The 17,265-nt window shown below is 40.3% G+C and overlaps 1 protein-coding gene across 3 annotated transcripts in view; it reads left to right on the forward strand.

Moving 5' to 3' along the window:
- The window catches only part of exosc9 (exosome component 9), a 65,948-nt gene that overhangs the window by 41,251 nt on the left and 7,432 nt on the right, over positions 1–17,265 (forward strand). For 2 of the 3 annotated variants that reach the window (XM_048596150.1, XM_048596160.1), the window contains 5 exons: positions 543–675; positions 9,952–10,040; positions 12,307–12,453; positions 15,199–15,377; positions 15,458–15,536. In XM_048596150.1, the coding sequence (XP_048452107.1) occupies positions 543–675; positions 9,952–10,040; positions 12,307–12,453; positions 15,199–15,377; positions 15,458–15,536 (627 nt within the window). The remainder of the gene's footprint in view (positions 1–542; positions 676–9,951; positions 10,041–12,306; positions 12,454–15,198; positions 15,378–15,457; positions 15,537–17,265) is intronic. The other variant, XM_048596154.1, reaches the window with a different exon arrangement.

Here is a 17,265-nt window from a genome sequence, read left to right on the forward strand (position 1 = left end):
AATTACCTTCTTAAAACAATAAGAATAGATTTGTTGCAGATTTTTTTCTGTTTGATGATTGAACATATAATGTGACCGAGGAATGACTGAATAAACTCAAGCAGGGACTGTAGGGTTTGTATAACAGTGCTGTTTCCTCCTTTTCATTTTAAATGGATAGAAAATCAGGTGCATCAGGCATGATCCTTACTGTGCACAAACTATGTTTTAGATCTAAATGCTTAAGAGGTAGTCTGTCCCTTTTTTAATATTGTAAAAAAAAAAATACACCTAAAACTTGGGACATTTATTAAATATAATATTACAAGAAAGATCTAAAGCATTTTGTGAGCATGAAAGTGAATATAAAATAGTAGTAAATAGCACATTTGCTTTGTTTGAATCATTAAAAATTCATATAAAAATTTGAGACAATGCAGAAGGTACTTTTTTTTTTTACATAAGACTTTGGGATATGCTTCTGAACGAAAGATAGCAAAAGGGAGATGAGAACATGCTAGATACGTGGGATTTATTTTGTAAGTAATTTTTGTTTTATGTAGAACTTACCTATTGGTAGATCCGATCGAACATGAGGAACGAGTTATGGATGGACTTTTAGTAATCGCCATGAACAAACACCGTGAGCTATGCACTATTCAGTCCAGTGGTGGAATAATGCTTCTAAAAGATCAGGTCAGTAATCAGCACATTTGTGCACTTATTTTATTTTCTTAAACTAGCCTGCTGCAGTGTACAACGGACAGTCAACAGCCAAAATGGAAAAGATCAGAACTTCAGATTTAAAAAATTATATCTATAATGTTAATTATCTCTTTTCTCTTGTGATGTTAAAGATTTCCTTTCTCTTTCAAATATTTGAAGTGCTGTATGCTTTGAGCAAATTATTCATCTTTCAATTATTAAAGAGATGCTGCATTATTAGAGGAATGTAGAAACAGGGGGAGGTCATTTAGCGCATCAAGGCTGCCCTACCAATCTCGACCATGGCTGGTCATCTCCTCAATGCAATTTTTCTGTACCATCTTCATATTCCTTAATATTGTTAGTCTCCAGAAATCAGTAGGTTTCTGGAGATTATCTTGAACCAGATCAAGGAATCGACTTCCAAGTCCTCTGGGCTATATTTATAACCCAACTGCCATGTTCTAGCCCATTCACTTAGTCTGTCCATGTGAAACCTCCTTGGACCCTCTTTACAACCTACATTTTCTTCCAGTTTGGTGTCAGCAACAAATTTAGAAATATTATACTTGGTCCTCACATCCAAATTGTTTATCAGATTGTGAACAGTTAGCCCTCGTACCCCACTAGTAACAGTCTGCAGTCCTGAGAATGATGCTGCCTTTTCAATATTTGCCTGTTCAGATGAGCCTAAAAAATTCTAGGGGGCTACTTATTCTGATGTCCTAGTTGCCATTCTTTTCTCAGCTAAATTCAATAGAAATAAGTCAAATACCCATTTGTTTGAGGAATGTTGTATGATTGACTGACTGCATTTTTAAAAACTAATCCAACTAATGTAAACTGCTTTGGGACTCCTGAGCATATGGAAGATGCTGCATAGTTGTAAACTGTTTCTAAGTTAGAAGCAATTTCATGTCAAAATTGTTTCCAATAGTCTTAAAATTGTTAAACATTTTGGGAGTGCAATTCCCAATGTTATTGGTTGTACTTGTGTTTGCATTGAGTTTACGTTGTTATGCTATTACTGTTGTATTCTCTTGTCTTTCTTTAAAGATATATAAAGATCTATCTTTCCACACTTTTTGCCCAGGATTATTTCGTCTAGATTCTAATTTCTCAGAAATACTCTCCTATTATCTAACAGAACTGCTATTTAGTTTGTTAATACAACAATTGTATAATGGACATCCTAATACTGATTTAGCACTAGACTAGAATTGTAGAATCCCTACAACATGGAAACAGGCCATTCAATCTGCATCAACCTTCTGAAGAGCATCCCACCCATACTCAACCTCCTCCCCCCACCACCACCACCAATCCCTGTAACCCCGCATTTATCTTGGCCAATCCACCTAATCTGTACATCTTTTCGACTGTGGGGGAAAAAACCAGAGCACGTGTTGGAAACCCACATGGATAAGGGGAGACTGTGTGCAAAGTCCACACACAGTTTCCCGAGACCGGAATTGAACCCGGGTGCCTGGAGCTGAGAGACGTTTTTGTTTGAAAGATTATAGAAAGCATTTTCATTTGAAATGTTATTGTGTATTAGACATAAAGGGATGTGTTCCAGATCATTTCTAAAGATAATGTACCAAATTGCATCATCTAAGCTTCTCCAATAGATTGATTCGATGTCTGTAGTCCTATTATTTTGTATAAATGTTACATAGAATCCACATAGAATCTCTACAGTGTGGAAACAGGCCCTTCGGCCCAACAAGTCCATACCAAACCTCGGAGTATCCCACCCACACCCGTCCCCTTGTAACCCACCTAATCTACACATCCCTGAACACTATGGGCAATTTAGCATGGCAAATCCAGCTAACCTGCACATCTTTGGACTGTGGGAGGAAACCGGAGCACACAGAGGAAACCCACGCAGACACAGGGAGAATGTGCAAACTCCACACAATTATATGTGATGCAATCATTTAGTTTTTCCAATCATTATAGTTAGTCTGTACTCCTTGATGCATTGGTTTCAGTTGGATCCCAACATGCATGAAAGTGCTACAAGACATTATGGCCTTGAACTGGCAATCAAAAACAATATTTAAAGGAGCATGCTCCTGCAAGGACTGATTTCTATGTATGTGTACTTTGTATTCCAGTGGAGAAATGTATGACAATGATTTTTCACACTCTTTTTTTCTTTTGATATTCAAACCATTGAGACGGTTGCACTCACAGTTGGATTCAGCCTAGAATGGGGAAGGTGGGGAAGACTTTACAAACTGCAAATGGGTGACATCAGTCACATTAGGGATCCTCTCGGAAGGAGTGATCACAGTATGGTCGAATTTAAAATACAGATGGAGCGTGAGAACGTTAAATCCAGTACCTATGTCCTGTGCTTAAACAAAGGAGACTATGAAGGAATGAGGGAGGAGTTAGCTAAGGTAGAATGGGAGCAAAAACTTTATGGTGGGTCAATTGAGGAACAGTGGAGGACTTTCAAAACGATTTTTCACAGTGCTCAGCAGAAGTATATTCCAGTTCTAAGGAAGAACTGTAGGAAAAGAGAGAGCCAGCCATGGATGTCTAAGGAAATAAAGGAAAGTATCAGATTGAAAAAAAAACGTACAAAACAGCAAAGAGTAGTGGGAAACTAGTAGACTGGGAAATCTTTAAAGGCCAACAGAAAGCCACAAAAAAAGTTATAAAGAAAAGTAAGGTAGATTATGAGGGTAAACTAGCTCAGAACATTAAAACAAGCAGCAAAAGTTTCTATAAATATGTAAATCGTAAAAGAGTGGCGAATGTAAACATTGGTCCTTTAGCGGATGAGAAGGCCAATTTAATAACTGGGAATGAGGAAATAGCCGAGACACTAAACAGTTATTTCGTGTCGGTCTTCACTGTGGAAGACACAAATAACATGCCGAAAACTAATGGCAAGAAGGTTATAGCAGGTGAGGACCTAGAAACTATCATTATCACTAAGGAGGCAGAGCTGGGCAAGCTAATGGGGCTAAAGTCTCCTGGCCCTGATGAAATGCATCCCAGGGTACTAAAAGAGGTGATGGGGGAAATAGCAAATGCACTTGTAATTATTTACCAAAATTCACTGGACTCTGGGGTGGTTCCGGCAGATTGGAAAACAGCCAATGTGACGCCACTGTTTAAAAAACGGAAGTAGACAAAAAGCAGGTAACTATAGGCCAGTTAGCTTAACCTCGGTAGTGGGGAAAATGCTTGAATCTATCATTAAGGAATAAATAGCAAGACATCTGGATATAAATTGTCCCATTGGGAACACCCAGCATGAGTTCATGAAGGGTAGGTCATATTTAACTAATTTGGTGGAATTCTTTGGGGACATTACTTGCATGGTGGACAATGGGTAACCTGTGGATGTGGTGTATCTGGATTTCCAGAAGGCATTTGACAAGGTGCCACACCAAAGGCTGCTACATAAGATAAAGTTGCACGGTATTACAGGTAATGTATTGGCATGGATAGAGGATTGGTTGACCAGTAGGAAGCAAAGAGTAGGGGTAAATGGGTGTTTTTCTCGTTGGCGGTCAGTGGCTAATGGTGTGCCTCAGGGATCAGTGTTGGGACTGCAATTGTTCACAATTTACATAGATGACTTGGAGTTGGGGACTAAGTGTGGTGTGTCAAAATTTGCAGATGACACTAAGGTGAGTGGTAGAGCAAAGTGTGCAGAAGACACAAAGTCTGCAGAGGGATATAGATAGTCTAAGTGAGTGGGCAAAGGTCTGGCAGATGGAGTACAATGTTGGTAAGTGTGAGGTCATCCATTTTGGTAGGAATAACAGGAAAATGGACTATGTTTTAAATGGTAAAAAATTGCAGCACGCTGCTGTGCAGAGGGACTTGAGTGTCCTTGTGCATGAATCGCTAAAAGTAGGATTGCAGGTGCAGCAGGTAACTAAAAAGGCAAATGGAATTTTGTCTGCCATTGCTAGAGGGATGGAGTTTAAAACAGGGAGGCTATGCTGCAGCTGTATAGGGTCCTAGTGAGGCCACACCTGGAGTACTGTGTGCAGTTTTGGTCTCCTTACTTGAGAAGAGATATACTAGCACTGGAGGGGGTGCAGAGGAGGTTCACTCAGTTGATTCCAGAGTTGAGAGGGTTGGATTATGAGGAGAGACTGAGTAGACTGGGATTAAGGGATTATATTCATTGGAATTCAGAAGAATGAGGGGAGATCTTATAGAAACATATAAGATTATGAAGGGAATAGATAAGGTAGAGGCAGGGAGGTTGTTTCCGCTAGCAGGTGAAATTAGGATTAGAGGGCATAGCCTCAAACTAAAGGGAAGCAGATGTAGGACTGAGGTCAGGAGGAACTTCACCACCCAAAGGGTTGTGAATCTGTGGAATTCCCTGTCCAGTGAAGCGGTTGAAGCTACCTCGCTGAATGTTTTTAAGGCAAGGCTAGATAAATTTTTGAACAGTAAAGGAATTAAGGGTTATGGTGAGTGGGCGGGTAAGTGGAGCTGAGTCTCAAAAAGATCAGCAATGATCTTATTAAATAGCGGGGCAGACTCGAGGGGCTAGATGGCCTACTCCTGCTCCTAGTTCTTATGTTCTTATTAGTCAGTCTACAATTTGTATCTCTGTCAGAAATAATATGTCATCCCTTTTACCAAGCCCAATGGTTTTAAAATAGTTTTCATAAATGTCAACAGGCAAGATCTTATCTTTGCCCATATAGTAGTAAGGATAGTTTGATTTGTGATAGTCAGCATGGATTTGTGAGGGGTAGATCATGCCTCACAAACCTTATTGAATTCTTTGAAGAGGTGACCGAGCAGTGGATGTGGTATACATGGAGTTAAGTAAGGCATTTGATAAGGTTCCCCATGGTAGGCTCGTGCAGAAGGTAAGGAGGCATGGGATAGGGGGAAGTGTTGATAGTGGGAATTCAGCAATGGTAATGCCATTGAATGTCAAGGTGTGATGGATTCTTTCTTGATGGTCATTGCCTGATACTCGTGTGGCATGAATTTTACTTGCCATTTGTCAGCCTAAGCATGGATAGCCAACAAAAGGTTTGAAAAATTGTGGTATCTGTTCAGTTTGCAAGGTCTGGTCTCACCAGGTGTAAATAACCTGGTGTAAAGGGCCTTTGTTCCCTAAATAGTCTAATCCTGATTACCTGAGCCGGATCAAAGAGTAGGAGGATGGCAGACCTGATGGGGTATGTAGTTTGTAGGCAATCACTCCCAGTTATACATTCATATCTTTCCTTTTCACGAAGGCTGCTGGGTTATCATAGAACATAGAACGGTACAGCATGGTACAGGCCCTTCGGCCCATGATGTTGTGCCGAACTTTTACCCGAAACCTAAGGTCTATCTAACCTCCACCGCTACCTTATACTATCATCCATATGCCTATCTAATAGCCGCTTAAATGCCCCTAACGAGACTGAATCCACTACCCTCTCCGGCAATGCATTCCACGCCTCTACCACTCTCTGAGTAAAGAATCTACTTCTCGACGTCTCCCCGATATCTACCTCCTTTCACTTTAAAACTACGTCCCCTCGTAAAAGCTACCTCCATCCTGGGAAAAAGTCTCTGGCTGTCTACTCTGTCTATACCTCTGATCATTTTGTACACCTCTATCAAGTCACCTCTCATCCTTCGTCATTCTAAAGAGAAAAGCCCTAGCGCTCTCAACCTTTCCTCGTAAGACCTTCCCTCCATTCCAGGCAAAATCCTGGTAAATCTCCTCTGCACTTTTTCCAATGCTTCCACATCTTTCCTGTAATGAGGTGACCAGAACTGGACACAATACTCCAGATATGGCTAACCAGGCTTTTGTATAGCTGGAGGATAACTTCATAGCTCTTCAACTCAATCCCTCTATTAATGAAAGCTAACACACCATACGCCTTCTTAACAACTCTATCCACTTGGGTGGCAGCTTTCAGGGAGGTGTGAACATGAACCCCAAGATCCCTCTGCTCCTCCACACCGCCAAGAATCTTTCCGTTAACCCTGTATTCTGCTTTCAAGTTTGTCCTTCCAAAATGAATCACCTCACACTTTTCAGGGTTAAACTCCATCTGCCACTTCTCAGCCCAGCTCTGCATTCTGTCAATGCCCCTTTGTAACCTAGAACAGACCTCCGCACTGTCCCCAACGCGACCCACCTTCGTATTGTCCGCAAATTTGCTAATCCACCCTTCCACCCCTTCATCCAAATCATTTACAAAAAATCACAAATAGAAGAGGACCCAGAACAGATCCTTGTGGTACACCACTCGTAACTGTGCACCATGTTGAATATTTTCCGTCCAGTACCACCCTTTGTCTTCTAAGGGTCAGCCAATTCTGAAATCCAATCTGCCACATTTCCCCCTATCCCATGCCTCCTTACCTTCTGCACGAGCTTACCATGGGGAACCTTATCAAATGCCTTACTTAACTCCATGTATACCACATCCACTGCTCCACCTTCATTCACGTGTTTGGTCACCTCTTCAAAGAATTCAATAAGGTTTGTGAGGCATGATCTACCCCTCAAGTCCATGCTGACTATCACGAATCAAACTATCCTTACTACTATATGGGCAAAGATAAGATCTTGCCTGTTGACATTTATGAAAACTATTTTAAAACCATTGGGCTTGGTAAAAGGGATGACATATTATTTCTTGATAGAGATATAAATTGTAGACTGACTAGAGGTGTACTATTGACCCAAAACTGACGATGACAACTCACCATCAGATCTTCAAGGGCAATTAAAGATGGGCAATAAATGCTGGCCAAGCCTAGCCAACAAAACCCATATTCTTGAATGAATAAATAGATTATCTCCATGTCAAAAACAACACCACCATCCCTATCCCACCGCCACCCCTGCCCAGTCTCCAGAATAGCTATGTTCTCCTCAAAATATTGCTACTGTGCTTTCTTTCCTTCTCTACCTTTCCCAAGCCCTTTCCAGAAATATTTAATATCTAATCACGACTGTTTTTAAAAACAATTTGGAACTAGACATCCATTATTTCATCACGTTTCCATGTGTGTGTTTGTGCCAACTGTTCACCAACCTTATTTAGGATGCATTGGCCCAGTTTTCCATTGTAATGGAGAGCATCTGCAATGGTGCAGATGCCAGAAGGCATTAGATTTGCAAGTCCTCACCCTGAAACTAGCATTTTTCATTTTTGCAGAGGTGGGCTGTATTACCCCCATATACGGTTCCCAGGGGCAGCTGGCAATTTAAATGGCCAGTTGCCTCCAAAGAAATAGGATTTTGGAATGCCTAGAGTGTGGAGATTAGACCAGATAAGGACAAGTGTGTCCTCAGTGTATTTCTTTTGGAAAGCTAGGGTACCCTTTGGAGAGCTGAAATACATATATGCGCCTTGGGGGTAGGTTCAGGGATCCTTGCTTGGGAGTTGTTGTTAGGTGTCCTTTAGGACTGTAACTATTGAGATAAAAGGTGCATACATCCTTGGAACTATTCAATTTTTCAAGACCTGTCAATAAGTATCTAAATGGGTCTTTGAGTATGTTCTTGTCAATGAAGTGTAGCCTGCAATATAAAAATGAGTAGTATAACTATATTTTCTGTATGAAAGTGTACATGTGGATACTCAATAATTTGGCATGGTAGGTGAAGGGGGAAGGGTGGGTGGACAGTCAGAACTAAGTTGGGATATAAGGTGCATTGGGCAATAGTTAGAGGGCATTAGGTTGCATGGTGAGGCCTGCTGGATTTTTAAAAATATATTTCTTTTCTTTTTGAAGAACTTATGTAACAGATTCTTGGTTAAGAGTAACTCTAGTTTCCATAAGTTTATTATTTTCACACATTCAGTGGTAGACTGTAAAGTATTGATGCTTTGCAACAAAATGCCATATAATTTGAAAATAGACTCAGCTCAAAACACATTCTGACACTGTTGTCAGACATTAAAGTACTTCTTGACTGTTGTTGATGTGCAGTAAACATTTTTCTTTGGAAGGTTGGGCCTGTAGAATTGGCATTTCTGCCCTCCCTACCAGAGTTCGGAGCCAAACTTGCCTGCCAGCGAGTCATTTTGTGGACAGTCCTTTCACCTTCACTTCCTATTGCTCATGTTCTGTGATTCACCCCTCTCAACTTCCTGTCTGTCCCAGTGGGTGGCACAACTATAGGTCTTAATTATTATTGACCCTATTCAAATCTGATTCTCAAAGTCAGAAATGTCAGATATGCCTAAGGATAGAGAGATGACAACTGTCTGCATGGCATGAAAAGGCTAGGAAATAGCTGATTGGCAACATTGTAATACAAGATTACTGTATTGCCATAAATGTAGCTGAAATAGACAGTTACTCCCTAAACACACACACACACACACACACACACACACACACACACACACACACACACACACACACACACACACACACACACACACACACTCTCTCTGGTCTGGCTGTGCCCAGCTTTTGCGAGCCATTTTCTTCCCTGCTTTTGTGGTCTCTAGAGGAACATGTGGTGGGAGGAGGGAAGAGTTTGTCATAGTGAAAGGTGTGGAATGAAGTGGTGATGAGGTCTAATGCAAAGTGGAGCTAAGACCATTAGTTCATCCTTGATGGTCAGTCAGTTAAGTATTGTGGTTCTGAACCCATGTTCTGAGGATGGTGCTGAGGCATTGGCATGTCTGTCATCTTGCTTGAGCAATGTCTCAATTTTTAAAATTTTAGCCCTATTCAGATTCTTCCAAGGTCTTGCGTGCTCCCCATGTCTAGAACCCTTCAAGCCCTACAACCTCTTAGGATCTCCATACTTCTCTTCTAACCTCTTTATAAATTCCCTATTTTTAACTGCTCCACCGCTCATCGTTTTGCTTTCCTAAGCTATGTGTTAATTCCCCAAACCCCTTGGCTTCACAACCTCTTTCCTGGTTAAGAGGCTCCTTGGGGCAAATGACTAAAAGCTTGATCTTGATTATCTCCTCACTTCTATAGAAATCCTAAGACATTTTACTACTTTAAAGACCCTACAGATTGTTGCAATGTCTGCTTGAGTATCTTCTATTTATAACACTTTTTCTATTTATATAAATCAACTATATATAATGGCTATATGAATGATAGGACGTGTTAAATCTCAGCTTTGATGCCCTTTATAGTGATATACGCTATCTGGGATACCATGAAAAGAATAATTAATTGGATGAGGTAATGGTGAGCTGCTGTGGACTCCTACAAAAGTCAACATTTCCAGGAGAAATGGGAACAAGGAACAGCAATAACCTTATCATTTTATTTTAGGTTCTCCGTTGTACTAAAATAGCTGGTGTGAAGGTGGCAGAAATCACAGAGTTGATGCAAAAAGCTCTTGAAAATGATAAGAAAGTCAGGCAAGTTTGTGTTTAAACTCTTAATTCAATGTGTTTTGTGAAAAATGCTGTTTTGAAAAAAAATATTTTTTGGATTGGAACTCCAATGATCTGTGAATAGGCTGAGTCAGGACAAGGTTTTTATCCTCAACTTAGCGAATGGGAGTTGAAAAATTTCCCAGCTCAGTCTATCTGCTTCAGAAGAAAGTGCTTAGAGGATGGGACATTCATTGCTGAGGATGGGTTAATGGCTGCATTCAGACAAGCTGGATCTTGGATAATATTTGGATGCAGACTCGAAGGGTTGCGTGCTACTGGGCAGGCTGTTTAAATGGCCTTATTCTGTATTTTTGAATGAGCCCAGAGAACCATTAGACTCTTAAATAACCTGAGCCCTTACTTGATTGACAACTCTGGCTCTGTTCGCTGTCACCTTCACAATTTATTTCTTCAACATTCGGTGAATTAAAGTGCTTTGCAGTTTTAGCTTTTAAATCTTTGAGGTCTAGATGATGGACCTGTAATAACAAGTCATTTTTGTAAACATAGCAGAAACTTATGAAATTTTAAAAAGCTTTTTTCACTCATCCAAGTTGCACTATAGGGTTCATATGCTTTTATAGGGTGAATGAAGTGGATCAGTGGGAAGAGGGGCACATCTTGACTTGCTTGGGGATGGGGTTGGGTAAGGGAACCTTTTTTAGAACAGGCCTTTCAAAAGATGCCATCATGCAGAGTTATAACTCATGACAACTCTTGAGGTGTCATTGAGTCACAGAGATATACAGTACGGAAACAGACCTTTCGGTCCAACCTGTCCATGCCAACTGGATATCCTATATAAATCTAGTCCCATTTGCCAGCATTTGGCCCAAATCCTTTTGAACCCTTCCTTTTCATATACCCATCCAGATGCCTTTTAAATGTTGTAATCATACCAGCCTCCACCACTCCCTCTGGCAAGTCATTCTATACATGCACTACCCTCTGCGTGAAAGAGTTACCCCTTACATCCTTTTTGTATCATTCCCATCTCGGCTTAAACCTATGCTGTCTAATTTTGGACTTGCCCATCCTGGGGAAAAGACCTTGTCTATTTACCCTATTCATGCCCCTCATAATTTTTATAAACATCTATAAGGTCACCCCTCAGTCTTCGACACTCCTGGGAAAATAGCCCCAACCTATTCACCCTCTCTCTATAGCTCAAACCCTCCAATATCCTTGTAAATCTTTTCTGAACCCTTTCTAGTTTCACGACATTATCCCTATAGGAGGGGGACCAGAATTGTACGCAATACTCCAAAAGTGGCTGACTCAATGTCTTGTACAGCCATAACATGACCTTGCAAATCCTATACTCAATGCACTGACCAATAAAGGCAGCATACCAAATGCCGCCTTCACTGTCCTATCTGCCTGTGCCTTCACTTTCAAGGAACTATGAACCTGCACTGCAAGATCTCTTTTCAGCCACGCTCCTCAGGACTTTACCAGCAAGTATATAAATCCTCATGAATCACAACTTTTAAAAGCTGGCCTGACTTCATAAAAATTGATGAGGGCTAGACCATGCCTGTATTCACAATGGAGCCAACTAGGTTGGTAGTGCCACGTGTGGGATTTCAACCTGAACCAGGTCATGGCCTTAAAAGGCACTCCCGAAAATTGCATATTCCTGAGGAATCCTGCAGTTGGGACCCACCTAATATGTTTTTAGGCTCTCATGTCCGTCCCAACTCCAGTGAAAACCCAGGCCTCCAAAGTTCCATGTATCAGTCATTTTAAAAAAAACAACTCTTCATATATCTTCACTTGCATCATTAGTTTATACGCTGCCACATGTGGCCTCAACTGTTGTAAATTCTTGCACATGGTTCTTGCAATGGGCAAAAACCCAACAATTTGTTTTTTTTGAAAAGTTCTGGCATGTATACCAGACTTCAGTATTATAGTACGTTCCAATGTCTTAATGAGTAGAAACTTCCTGTATAAGAGGTCCCCACCAGTCAAGTTCATTTTTGTTTTGGAATATAATACTCCTGGAAATGATAGTTCAGGTTTTCTGCTGTTTTCTGATGGATTTTGAAGTTCCAGCAGGAGACTGATGGAAGTCTGCTGGAATTTCAAATAGTGTACTGGAGTGTCCTGGCTGCCCTCCAGAAAATGGTGGATATCAAGTTGTAAAACAAAGCTTAAGCAAACTTATTCATAACAGTTGTAAACTCAATTGCTAAGATTTTATGCAAAAGCTTAATAAATTATCTGTAAATTTTGCATTGGGCAGGAAAGAAGGTGGGAAGTTTGGTTTTGCAGAATCCATACCAAATAAACGAATCACTGCCTTTAAGCTAGATGAAACTCCAGTGGATACAGACGGTGTTGAAGAGCAAGTTGAAGAGATTGTATCAAAGGCTGAACCATCCACACTACAGTATCTTTTGCTTAATAGCCTGGTTACTTGTATTAACTTAAAGCTAAAGATTAATTTGCTAAAAAAATCTTATCTGTTTTGGAATGAGCTTCAATGTTTACATTTTAATGGTTCAAGCTAATCATTTGTTGCCATCATGTTAAAACTCTGAATCAAATCCTTGTTTAAACCTTTGATTTCTAACATGAGTTTGCATGCACCAAACATGATAGGATATTGCCTACAATGTTCTAGAGCAACAAAAAGCAAATTTGCAAAGTCCACCACTGTATTTGAATAAGGGAAAAAAGCTGAAGGCCAACTTGCATTTATACAGCAGTTTTCACAACCTTGATTCATCCCAAAGGGCTATAAAAAGGTGTAGTTATTGTTGTAATGCAGCAAACAAAGTCAGTTTACATACAGCAACATCCCACAAGAGCAATGTAGTAACTACCAGATGATGTTTCTTTAAATCAGGTTAACTGAAGAATATTAGCCAGGACATCAGAATAACTCTGGCATTTCTTCAAGTGAGTTCAATGGTTTCTTTTACATTCCTTGGTTTAACATTTCATCTGAAAGACTGCATCTAAAGATGGTATAACACTTCCTCGGTACTGCACTTGAGTGTCAATGTGAAGTTTTAGATTCAAATTGTCAGAATGGGATTTGGATCCACAAGCTTCTGATTTTGTCATGGAATTGGTACCAACTGAACCACCACTAATAATTTTGTCATATCTAACTATTGACAAGCAATTTGTAGTTGTGACTGAAGAGTAGTGTGAAATAAGATGAAATGATGCTCTTGTGGAACATCTGCACTGACAGAGACTTGTTGAATAGAATGGCCTGGTTCTATACTATAAAACACTGTTACTTGCATTTAGAGCAGATCCTTGAAGACATCGTGACATCTCAAGTGCATCTTTGAGATTATCTTTTTTTCTGAAGAAGGGTCCAGACCCGAAACGTCAGCTTTCCGGCTCCTCTGATGCTGCCTGGCCTGCGGTGTTCATCCAGCTCCACACCTTGTTATCTCAGACTCCAGCACTAGCAGATACTACTGTCTCATAGTACACTCTCAGTAGTTCCACTGTTTAGCAACTCCCAAGAGAAGTGGCAGAAAATAAAACATGATCTTTATTGATCCAACCGGGACTTTTAACTCAGACAGTGGGAAAGTATTATGGAAGACGCTGTCAAAGGTTGGCTGTCCAGAGAAATTCATCAACATCCTCTAAATCCCCTCCACTGGTTCTTACCAATGATAATATGAGAAAATCTTTTTTTTTTTAGGTCAAGATACGGGTCAAGCAGGTATCTGTCATCACCCTCCCCGGTTTTCTCCAACTTCATCACCCCTATTCTCAAGAACAAGTTTCGCAATGGTTTGGACATTGTTTACTGGATGGACGGAAAACTTGTCAAACTTGACCAGTTGAAATCCAAAAAGAAAACGACATTGACCTCATTTGTGGAACTTCAGTATGTGGATGACGTACTCAGAAGTAGATCCTCAAGGCTGTCTGAACATCTTCAGAGAAGCATACCAAAGAATTGGTCTCAGTCTCAGCCTCAACCTCAAGAAGAATCAAATCCTCTATTAAGCTGTGCTAGGTCAAGTTCCAGCCCATCTCTCCATTAAAATCAAGAAATCCTCCCAAATGTGAAACATTTTCTCCTACCTAGGAAGCTACCTCTCATCTAAGGCTGATATCGGTGCGGAGTTTCAACATCGCATTGAATCTGCAAGTACTGCCTTCAGATACCTGAGGATAAGAGTCTTCGACAGTGACATCCTTCGTATAAGGTAAGCATCCTTTGACTCTTCTATATGGCTCCAAAACTTGGACTATGTATAGACACCACTTCAAAGCTCTTGAAATACCATCAATGCTGTTTGAGAAGGATTCTCAGCACCAGCTGGGATGACAGGCATACTAACATCAGTGTCCTTGAAGCAGCCATTAACAGTAGCATCAAAGGCCATGGTCATTCAAAACCAACTTCGCTGGTGGTCCAGTTGCATGCTTAAGATGCCTGATTTCTGACAGCCAAAGCAAATTTTCATCACCCAGCTCAAGAAAGGCACTTAAATGAGAGTAGGACAAAGGAAACATTTCAGACTACCTGAAGGCTTCCCTCAAGAAATGCAACAATTAGATATCAACAAATGGGAGATCCTCAATTGGATGAAAAATGCACTGACTTTTAAAAGCATAGTTAGATAGACAACAATGACAAGGTAATTAAGCATCTTTTGTACAAGGCATAAAATCTCCAAGTTGTGGAGTGAGTCTGGCAGCATTTGTGGAGAAAGAAATGGGATTAATGTTTTAAGTCCAATATGACTTTTTAAAAATGAGTCCAAGTATAGGGAATGTCAATGGATATCTCAGATCTTGATATTTTAATTCTAGCATCATATGCAAGTGTATCATAATTGTAAACACTAGGCTTATTAGATATATATATATATAGGTACACACCACTAGCAAAGAAGGGTAACATGGCAGAAGGCTACGGAAGTAATATAGGAAATGAGGGCACAATGTGATTGTTTCTGGATTACAAAACTACAAAAATAGTGAACCAAGACTACATTGGCAAACTACTGTGTAATAACTTCAATGTACTCAAACCTTGAGTGCCCATCAGTAGTAGCAATTAATATTTTTTTTGTGAAAGTATAATATACATGTTTCCTTTTTCATAAAGGTTTTATGCTGCTCGGGTAATGTTTTTCTTAACTAGAAACAGTATTCCAAAACCAATTGTGCGTGCTCCTGGAACAGGTCAAATTGGGGAAGGGATCCAAAATGAATGGATGATCGATGATCTAGAGGAAGAGGAAGAAGATGATGAAGAGGATATTGTTCCTGAACCAGGTGCCCAGAGTTTGCGAAATGATAATGAAAGAGCAAACATGCATACAGATGGTAAATATGGCGCATCTGTGTTGTTTAATGTTCAGTTTAGCATTGAAGACTTGCTAACTATTCATTTTCTTTTTATATAGCTGAGGTTATCCAACTTTCAGATAGTGAAGAGGAAGAAATTATAATACTGGAACCAGAAGGGACAGAAAAGAAAGGAAGGTGGGTTGCAAAACCTGTTAAATGAATTATTTGAAACTTTATTTAAAATTTAAAGCCGGTTGGCAGTTAAGTCAGGCTCATCGTTTCTGTGCCAACTGAGACTTTTGGCTGGCAAATGCTGACAATGGTTAGCTTAGGGTTGGGAGTGAAGTGGCGGGTTCCAGGAATGTGATCGATCGCACATTGGAACTCCCAACCCATAATTTCTGCCTGGTTGCCCCTGCTGCAGATGGCTCTGTCCTGGACGAATTGATCTGACAAGATCATGGCCAAGCCGCTGTGGTTGCATGAAATTTTAAAAACAACTTGACCTCCATTGTACATTGTATTTCCATGTTAATGTGCCTTCTCTTTCCACCATCATGAATTAGCAACTCCCAGTGCTGGAGGACATTTCATTGACCCTTCAGCCTCAAGCTGGGAAGCCCACAGTCTGCCTGACCCTTGAATAATCTTGATGGACAAGTTTGAAACTCACTGTGCAGTGCCAGGAGCTGGAACTGAACTACCAGCCAGGTCTTTGACCCAGGATTAAAAATTTCAGCCAATATATACACTGTCTGTCAGACTTCCATAAGTGTTTATTTTAATGTGCCCCCTTTTATTACACAGATGAGTGCAGCACCCTTTTGTAACATTATCAACTCTCAAATTTCTGAATCTACTTTAAATTACAAAATAACAAAAGCATAACTGATGTGGGCAAATGGGGCACAAGATATTTTAAAAACATGGATATTTGATTCTTGAAATTTCTGGCACAAAGTTGCTGTGGTTAAGTCTACATTGGTGAACTATGCCCTGTTTGAATGCAAAGAAGTAGAATGGTGTTCCATTTTCTCCACTGACATTGTACTTGATTCACACACGCATACATGCCGCCACCACCACTCCACCAAAATTCCTTGGTGACTATTTGTGCAGTGTAATAATAAATTGTTTAAAAATATCATGGCTTACTTTCACAGAATCCCTACAGAGTGGAATAAGGCCATGTGGCCCAACAAGTCCACACCAACTATCCAAAGAGCATCCCATCCAGACTTATCCCCTTACCCTATCCCTGCAATTCCCATGGCTAACCCACCACATCCCTGGACACTGGGTAATTTTGCATGGCAAATGCACCTAATCTGCACGTCTTTGAACGGTGGGAAATATAATCTAGATCTGAAGGGCTTTGTTAGCTTTAGAGGTATGCTACTTCTAGTGAAGATTAGATTTGGCTGCATAGGTACTATTTCAAAACTGCTGGATGTGGAACGTGAAACTGTTTCAAAATACTATACCTGTGGGATATAATTTTGCCTTAACACACTAGCTTGCATTGGTTATGTTGCATTACTCTGAAGCAAAGGGATGAAAGGGATGTCTGGATGGATTAATCCAGAGTTATACCTTGTAGAAAAACACAGGAAATGGAATATGTCTGCCAATTAAGAGGATAAGAAGATCTCAGCAGAGGCAGAGAAGAAAGTGCTACAGTTTTTGGTGCTATCCAATGGGTAGGATGCAATGTTGCTGTGGAGTTGAAGATGAAGACTGCAGGAGGATGCTAAGTATGGATTAGAAGAGAGTTCAAGAGGGAGGGGCAAACTACAAATAGGTTGTAGTCAGAGGATTTGACATTTACAGTGATAGTATCCTGTGCAGTGGCAAGAGAGAGTATAGGAGAGTGTTTACCACTTTATGCAGGATTAAGGATACCTAGAAAGAACTTGGAAGAGGA

This window comes from Rhincodon typus, chromosome 1, assembly GCF_021869965.1.
Source record: "Rhincodon typus isolate 14 chromosome 1, sRhiTyp1.1, whole genome shotgun sequence".
Lineage (NCBI taxonomy): Eukaryota > Metazoa > Chordata > Chondrichthyes > Orectolobiformes > Rhincodontidae > Rhincodon > Rhincodon typus.